The 8,844-nt window shown below is 44.0% G+C and overlaps 1 protein-coding gene across 1 annotated transcript; it reads right to left on the minus strand.

Annotated features, from left to right (window-relative positions):
* Positions 1-591: 591 nt before the first annotated feature.
* Positions 592-8,039, minus strand: CSUI_009766 (uncharacterized protein; the record flags this gene model as incomplete). Its single annotated transcript, XM_068069875.1, has 3 exons — positions 7,089-8,039; positions 6,130-6,231; positions 592-5,979 (listed from the first exon to the last, which is right to left on the minus strand). Coding segments are annotated over exons 1-3 (6,339 nt in total), but the record flags the coding sequence as incomplete, so codon positions are not given.
* Positions 8,040-8,844: the final 805 nt, after the last annotated feature.

Consider the following 8,844-nt stretch of genomic DNA (forward strand, 5'->3'; position numbering starts at 1 on the left):
AGAGCACAGAAGAGAGAATAAGAAGGAGAAGAAGAAGAAGAAGAGAGAAGAATAAGAAGGAGAATAAGAAGAAGAAGAAGAAGAAGAAGCAATTGTTCCTCTCCTTCTCACGGTTTTGATGGGGAGTGTCGCAATCCATCCATCCATCAATGAATGAATGAATGGAGGGGCGGCAGTTTAACTTGTGGGGTGGGTCTTGTTCTTTTTTCTTCTTCTTCTCCTTCCTCTCACTGACAATACAAACACCTTCATGAAGAGAGAGAGAGAGAGAAATCTTAGTTGTCTTTCTAACCTTACGCAGGGAAAAGAGGGACGGCCACCTTAGAATGATATTCATCAAACTCATACAGACACACACATTGATGTAAGGTAGATTCAAGATAGATAGATAGGTTAAAGATAGATAGATAGATCAAAGATAGATAGATTCAAGATAGATATCCACCTCAACCTGAAAGAGTAGATCATCTTCTCTAGTCAACATATACACACATACAGATAAGGCTACATATCCCCTCTCTCTCTCTCTGTATGTATATGGATGTCTTTGTATATATCTCTATACAGCCCAAGAGAGTGTGGACCTACCTCAGTCATATCAAAGAGAGCCGCGACGCCTGAATCGTGACCTTCTTCGCCTCCTCCTATATACAAAGTTTGGTCGACTAAAGAAGATGAGGAAGAAGAAACCTCTCGCGTTCTTCTTCTCTCATGAAAAGATGGCTCTTCTTTCTTCTTCTTCTTGAAGAAATTCGGACTGGGTCTTTCCTCGAGACCCTCTTCTTCGTCTTCTTCTACATCTTCTTCCTCACGATTTTCCCCCCTCTCTTTCATCTTTTCTTCTTCTTTCTCTTCTTTTCTTTCTTCTCTAGTTGCTCTTCTGTTTCTTTTCTCCTTGGACGGACAACTCATCGCCAGTCGGTGCATCTCCGAAGGCTCCAAATACAAACAAAGAGGTACACTCTCTTTCTCTTCTTCTCTTTCTTCTTCTTCTTCTTGTTGTTCTCCCCCTCTATCTTCTTCGTCTTCTCTTTCAAGAGATTCCACGAGACTCACATCAACGAGAGCCTCTTCTTCTTCTTGCTTCTCTGAATTCTCTACATCTTGTCGATATCTATCGCCTAAGAAAGAAGAACATAATGAAGAAGAAGAAGAAGATCCCCACACCTTTTCTCCTTCCTTCATCTCCTTCTTCTCCTCCTCATCCTCTCGCTGCCTGAGATCTCTCAATCCACTTGAAGCATCATGTGTATCTTCTTTCTTCTTTCCTCTCCTATGCTCTTCATCTAAAGAAAAAGGACCTCTCTTCACACTTCCCTCTCCACTATGCAAAAGTCTTTCTATCTCTTCTTTCTTTCTTGGTCTGTCGACTTCTTCTTCCACTTCTTGGAGTTGCTCTTTCTGCTCTAGAGTAGCAAAGCGAAGTCTCTTTGCCGTAGGAAGAGCCATATCGGTCAGCGGAGTTTTCTTCTCTCTTTCTCTTATCTCTTCTCTTAACAGTTGTCTATCTTCTTCTTGTTCTCCTCTTTGTAGAGAAAGACTATTTCGGACAGGAGACATGAGTGTATCATCGACATTTCTCTTGGCCGATGCCTGAGGAGGAGAAGAAGAAAGAGGGCCCGACAAGGAGCTCATTCTTTCTCTTCTTTCTTTCTCTCCTCCAGATTCTCTTCTTTCTTCTCCTCCTCTGTCTCCTCTTCCTCCTCCTTTTCCATCGAGGATTCTCGAGGAGCTCTTCACCTCAGTGCGATGCCGCAGTCGGGAACTACTCCGACGACACTCTGTCTCGGCACCTGCGGCTAGAGAAGAAGATAAAGAAGGTAAAGAAGAAGAAGAAGAAGAAGGTAAAGAAGAAGAAGAAGATAAAGAAGGTAAAGAAGATAAAGAAGAAGAGGAAGGTTTCTGCGAGGTTGTGGTGTGTCTATTAGAGTTGATTGCATGTACTATAGCTTCTTCTCTCCTGTTTGATTCGAGTCCATTCTCGTCTTGAAGGAGGGGCTCTCTCTCTTTCTTCTTCTTCGTCACGACAACCTCCTTCTTCCTCTTCTTCTCTTCTTCTTTCTCCTCAACTCCTTGGAGGGTCTCTTCTTCTTCTTTTCTTTCTTTCTCTTCATCGCGATAATAGATCTCTTCTAGTTGCCGGACGCACTGACGTGATGTACATACACCCGTATCCCCAGTACAGTCTCTCTCCTCGCCCTTCTCTAGACTCTTCGCCTCGAAAGAAGATAAAACTGTCTCTTCTCCTCTACCATACATGAGTTGATCTCTATTACAAGGCAAGATCAAAAGCTTCTTTCTTGCAAGAGAACAACAAGAAGAAGAAGAAGTTGCCGAAACGCCTCCTTCTTTCTTTTTTGCACTGCTACAAGAAATTTCATTCAAGATCTTCTTATTCTTCTCCCCTCTACTCGCCGACGTAAAATGTCGATATTCTTCCATAAGAGTATCACCGATAGGAGAAGAAAAGGAGAGATTCTCACTCTCTTCTTTCTTCTTAATCTCTTTCTTATTGCCACCCTTATGACCGGGGTGAGCTTCGTTCCGAGCGATAGAAGGGAGAGCTGACGAAGAAGAAGAGGAAGGAGGAGAAGATGATGGACGTGATAGAGAGATTCTCATGGCATCGTTCTTAGAAGATGTGAAGTGACTTTCAAGAGAGGGCAGAAAAGATGTCTGTACACCCCATGAAGAAGAAGAAGAAGAGTGAAACTGTCGTATCCTTTCTTCTTTCTCTCCTGGTCTTCTGCAGTTAGAGAAAGTCGATTCGAGAGAAAGATTGAGAAGGGAAGAGAGTGAGCTAGGATGAGAGGTGACAGGGGCGGAGACGGGCCGTGCAGAGAGACAAGACGAAGGAAATTTCCCAACAGGAGAGAAGGATGAAGAAGGAAGATTTCCGTCAAAGCAAGAGGAGAAAGAAGAAGAAGATGAGTTGTCATTTGAAGGGAGAAAGGGAGATGAAGGACGAGAAGAAGAAGAAGAAGAGAATACAGGAGTAGACCACAAGAGAATAGCTAGACAAGACATAGATGGAGTGACCGCAGCTGTACATACACTCCACAAACGAGCTGTTGGGACAAGGGAAGGGAGAAGGGAGTCGGTATGTCTTTCTGTCATAGACGACTCCTCACGTATTTTCTCACTCTTTTGGCTAGTGCAAGCAGATATCAGTTTCATCCTTTCTTTCTCTCCGTGTGTCGATACATCCTTTCCGTTCAGAGAGAGATCCTCGTGACTGGAAAATTCCTTATGCTTCTTCATCTTCATCTCCATGTTTCTTCTCATTCCAGCCCCTACGCCGGGGAAAGACACTTTCTCTTCACTACCGCCCTGTCTTTCTCGACTTTCCTCTATGAGTTGGCTCTGAGCCTCCTCGTCCTCCATCTCTTCTTCTTCTTCTTCGATGCTTTTCTTCTCTCCCTCCTGTGGCTTTTCTTCTTCTTCTCTCTGCAGACCATCTTCACCTCTTCTTTTCTTGTTCTCCCCCCCCTCATCCCCTCCCATCCCCTCTTCTTCCTTCATATCCACTTCGTAGTCTATCGTGTCTTCTCTCATCGTCATATCCACGATCTTTTCCATCTCCTTCTTCTCATTATTGACCTTCTCTCTTTTTCTTTCTAGACTTTCTCCACCGCCATCACCTCCAAATGTATCTTTCATTATCTTCTTCTCTTTCTTCCTATCGAGACCACTTCTTAAAGACAAAGCCTTCTTCTCCTTTGCCTTTTCCCCCTCTTTATAGTGAGAGTGATGCTCCGAGATTTCTCCTCTACCTGACACCCTCACTCGAATCTCTTCTTTTCTCTTTTCCTTTCCTTCCTTCAAGAACGTGAAATCTTCTTCTTCTTCTCTTTCACCTTTCTCACTCCTTATCTCTTTCTCTTCTTCTTCTTCCTCTCTTCTCTCTTGTTTGAAGAGGTAGCTCTCCTGGATTCTTGTCTTCTCTTCTCTAGATGCATGCGGTTGGAAATCTCCTTCATTCGTATAGCCTCTATGAGGGTGAGAAGCTTCTAAAGTCTTTTCATGGAGAAGGTGAAGAGAAAGAAGATACTTTCTTCTCTCTTCTTCTCTTTTCCTCTGCAGACGAGGAGAGCTTCTTCTCTCAAAGACAGGGGGGGAGGTAGAGCTCGAGTGAAGTTTGGAGATCTTACAAGAAGGAGACTGTGGAAGAAGAGAGGAAGAGAAAGAAGAAGAAGAAGGACAAGGCAAGCAAGAAGACGGGCGAAGAGCATGAGAAGATGAAGAAGAAGAAGAAGGGGAGGAAATTTTGAACTTTTGTTCTCTTGCGCGGAGGCCTCTGTCTGTCTTGGGAGTTGTGAGGTTTGTGTCAGGTGAGAAAGAAGGAGAGAATGACTTTATATACTTTCTTCTTCTTTCTTCTTCATCTTCTTTCTTTTCTATCTTAAGGTAATACTGAAAATAAGAAGAACTTTCCACACGCACTCGATTCTCTCCTTCTCTGCCTACATAAGGCGGAGCTGATCCAGGGCGTTCATTCTCTTTCTTGGCATCTCGCTTTCTTCTTCTTCTCGCTTCTTCCTCTTCTTCCTCTTCTTCGTTTCTTTCTGTTTCATTCACAAGGGATACACTGTCACTCTCCCATGGAGAAGAAGAACAGAGAGAAGAAGAAGAAGAAGGGTGATCAACTCGATCTGATATAGAAGAGCTCTGTACCTTCCTTATATCTCTGTCTTCTTCTTCTTGTTCTCTTTCTCCTCTTCCTCCTTCGCTTCCTTCCTCTTCGTCTATTCTTTCTTCAATCGCATGTCTGTTTCTCCTACTATCCTCCCGCCAAGAAGTCGATGCTTTTGGTATCGATTCTCTTTCTTTCTCCTGAGAAAACGAAGACAGTTCCTCATAGCATTCCCCCTTTTCATGTATGCCCTGGTGACCGCCTTCCTCGCTTTCATCTTCTTCTTCTTCTCTTCCGTCATCTTCTTTCTCTTCATGTTCTTCTTCTTGTCTTGTATTCTCGCCCTTTGTCTCTTCTTCCATTTCTTCTTTTCCTCTCTCTTCTGCTTCTTTCTTCTTCTCAAAGACATGCCTCCTATAGAGAGCAGGTTCTTCTCCGAGAAGGCTATCTCCCTCAGGGGAAAGAGATGGAAGACGAGCAGGCACACCCCAAGGAGACGAAGAAGAAGAAGAAGCAGGCGAAGAAGCCTTCTCATCTCTAGGAGATCTCTGTGTCGTAGCTTCTCTTATGGTAGTTGCATGCTCTGACCGAGAAGAAGGGAAGGAGGAGGAAGAAAAAGAAGAAAAGAGAGAAGGAGAGTGAATGTGTAGAGAGGAAAGGAGAGAAGAAGAAAAGATAGGAAATCGACCCTCGAGAGACAAGATGGCTAGTCCCGATGCATCGAGAGAAAGAAGAGAGAAGAGAATCGATGCTGGGTATCTCAACACAGGAGGAGAGAGAATCGAAGGAGAGAAGAAAAGAGACGAAGAAGAAGAGGAGGGAAGATGAAGCGAAGGAAGAGCTTCAAAGAAGACCAGAGGTTCGGGAGAAACAAAAGTGTTTGACGCCTCTTTCAGGATGTTCTCTAATTCATCTTCATCTTCTTCTTCATTTCCTTCTTTTCTTTCTCTTCCCTCTCTTTTCAGCCATGACGTTGTATCAAGCCATATCAATTCCACAACTGTAGAGCTATGTCCTATTATCGTATCTTCTCGTCTCCCCGTCCTTATCATCTTCCTTTCCTGTTCTTCTTCTCTCGCTCCTTCTTCTTCTCTCTCTCCTGTCTGTCTTCTCTCTTCTTCTCTACCCTCTTCCTCCCTATACGAGGCCCCAGCACCCTTATGGGACAGAGATGAAGAAGAAGAAGAGAAAGAGGAAAAAGAAGAAGGAAGTTTGTCATGAGAGTTCCTGTTCTTTTTCTTCTTTTCTCTTTCTTTTCGTGGAGCCCGAGACAGCTCACGAGCTTGCAGTGGTCCATCCCCCCGAGGCACAAGAGAGGCTCTCTTCTCATCCCAGGAGTGACCTATCTGCAGCACTGAAAGAAAGAAAGATGAAGAGGAAGAAGAAGAAGAAGAAAGAGAAGAAGAAAGAGAAGTAGGTGTGTATGTAGAGAGAGGAGCGTGTCGATGAAGGCATGCACCTGTTTCTGAATCGAAGAGAAGAATAGACCCACATACAAAGCCAACAGCTAGGAGAAGACTATCTGGAGAGAATGAAGCTGACGAAGGAAGACTAGGGAGGACAGGAGAAGACACGCGCCACTTTAACGTGACGCCATTCTATTAAGGACAAACAAACACACAGACAGACAAAAAGAAAGAGTGAATGAATGTTGAAAAGAAGGAAAGACAGCACATAACAAAGAAACAGAGAAAGAAAGAAAGGGTGGAAGAAAGTAAGAAAAAAAGATCTCTATACGTATAGGCAGAAGACAGAGGAAGCAGAAGAAGAAGAAGAAGAAGAAGAAGAAGAAAGAGGCGAGAGGGAGAGGACCATAGAGAGGGGGTGAGACTCTGTAAGGTTGAAGAATGTGTATTTGACGTATCACTTTAAAGGGCACGGGGAGAAAGACTTCTCTCTCTCACTTCACATCCACGCCAAAGCCATGTAGATACACAGGAAGAAACACATGTGTAGATATAGACATAGATAGAGATCGATACATAGGCAACCAAGCAAGTCTTCAGATGCGGCTATATACGTAGATAGATCTATCTAAATATATCTATCTATTATAGAGACAAATAAAGATCTCAGGACCTCCTCCTCATATATGACCGTCGTATCTTTCTTCTTATTCTCTCTTGTCCTTGCTCTTCGTCTTATTCTCCCCATAGCTGTCTCTCTTCTCTTTCTCTACAGGCGTGTTCTTCCGTGTCTCTGCTACCGCGGTGTCTATCAAGTCCTCGCCTAGACGCATATCCATTCTATATACTCATACCTCCACCCTACTATCTATCTATCTATCTGCCTACACAGAGAGACATGTGACTGAAGAGAAGACAGAGAGAGGAGCGTGGGGAAGAGAAGAAGAGGTAGACGAAAGAAGAGAAAGAGAGAAGAAGCAAAGCAGAAAAAGACAGAGAGACAGAGAGAGAGAGAGAAGGGTTGAGAGATACATCTTAGGCTACTATACCTTGACATCGAAGACCTCTACAGAATGCACTAGGGACGAAGAAGAAGAAGAGAAAGGTTCTGTCTCTCGAGTCCGTTCCTTTTGATCTTCAGGCGAACATCCTTTGCCTCGTTCTCCTCCTTCATGTTCCCTAAACTTTTCTTCCTTTTCTTCTTCCTTTTCTTTTTCTCCTTCTTTTCTTCTTGCCTCATGATTCCTCTCAAGTTCTTCTCTCTCTTTCTCTTCGTGTATTTCTCCTCCTTCTTCTCCCCTCTCGTCTTTTTTGTTCGCCACATGACTTGCATGCAGGCCCCGCCTCGTCGGCCTCTCTTTCCTCGAGGGAGAAGAAGAATTTACAGGACTTTGGTCACGGACAAGGATACATAAATATTCACGATGTGGCTGAACGGAAGACGAAGACACCACATGAGAAGTCTCTCCTATCTCGCCCGAGGAAAAAGAAGATCTCCTTCCTCTTCTTCTTGTTCTCTCCAAATGTCTTCCTTCTTCTCCTTCTCCTCTCCACCCCTTGCTATGACTCCTACTACTACTACTACTCCTACTCCTATCTGCTACATGCCTGCCATCAGCATAGTAAGAAGATCTAGACTGGCAAGATGACTCTCGAGGGTGACAAGAAGAGAAAGGAGGAGGAGAAGAAGAAGAAGAACAGCCGCATTCTCTCTCTCCCTCTGTAGATCTGACCTCTTCTCTTTTCTTCTTCTGTCTGCTGTCGTCTTCGTGTGCGTTTCTAAGAGCTAAGTGAGAAAGAGAAGGAGAGGAAGAGAAGACGAGCTTCTCAATCCCTTTCTTGGCACCTCGGCGATAAGGAAAGCAGGCCTCTTCCCAACGACAGCTAAGCATATTCATAAAGAAAGCAACACAAACCAAGAAGAAGAAGAAGGCGAAGGGCGAGTGACCAGGAAAAGGAGGAGGAGGAGGAGGAGGGAGAAAGGGTTCAGGGTGACGGCGGCTTAAATACGGAAAAAAAGAGAGAACAGAGAGAGGGAGAGATAGAGATAGGAGAAGAGGAGAGAGGAGGAAGGGGTGAGGTGAGAAGAGTGAAGAAGGAAGGGAGACAAATGGCTCTCTCAAGGTGGTATAGAAGAGAAGAAAGAGGAAACAAAGGAAAGAAAGACTTAAGAAGAAGAGAAAAGGTCAAAAGAAAAGAAAGAAGCAGGAAGAGGAAGAAGAACAAGAGGACATCATACTCGTTTCGTGTTGAGAAGGGAAGACTTGTGAAGTAGATCTACGTCATAGAAAAGGAGGAGGAGGAGAAGGAGAAGATCAAAGCTATTTGAACAGAAGAAAGAAGAAGCTCGAGTGTACGTACACCCGAGAACTTCTGGTCTAGACAAGCAACTCTTTCATCCTCCCGTCAGAAACCTCCACAAGACTCCTGCCTGCTACTACAATGAATAGACCTTGTAAGCCTCTCACTCTTTGGTCTCAACCGTGATATAGCTATCTAGATACATGGGGTATACTTCTATCGATGTAGAAAGACATAAAGGTCTATGTAAGGAAAGAGAAGTCTCGATAGCGACGACTCGGAGAATCTCTTCAACTTCCTTCAGAAAAGAAGAAATCTGTGGGAGACAACAGAGTGAGAAAGAAGGAGATCCCCTATCTGAAGGGAAGAAGGAATGATCCTGAAAGGAGAGAGAGATATCTCCCTAGATACTTCTAGCAATCCAGAGAAAGAAAGAAACAAAGTATGTCGGAGATCTCGAGAAGAAGACTTCTCGGAATCTAAAGAAGAACGATGGAGAATTCA

This window comes from Cystoisospora suis (assembly GCF_002600585.1).
Source record: "Cystoisospora suis strain Wien I chromosome Unknown contig_6008, whole genome shotgun sequence".
Classification (NCBI taxonomy): domain Eukaryota; phylum Apicomplexa; class Conoidasida; order Eucoccidiorida; family Sarcocystidae; genus Cystoisospora; species Cystoisospora suis.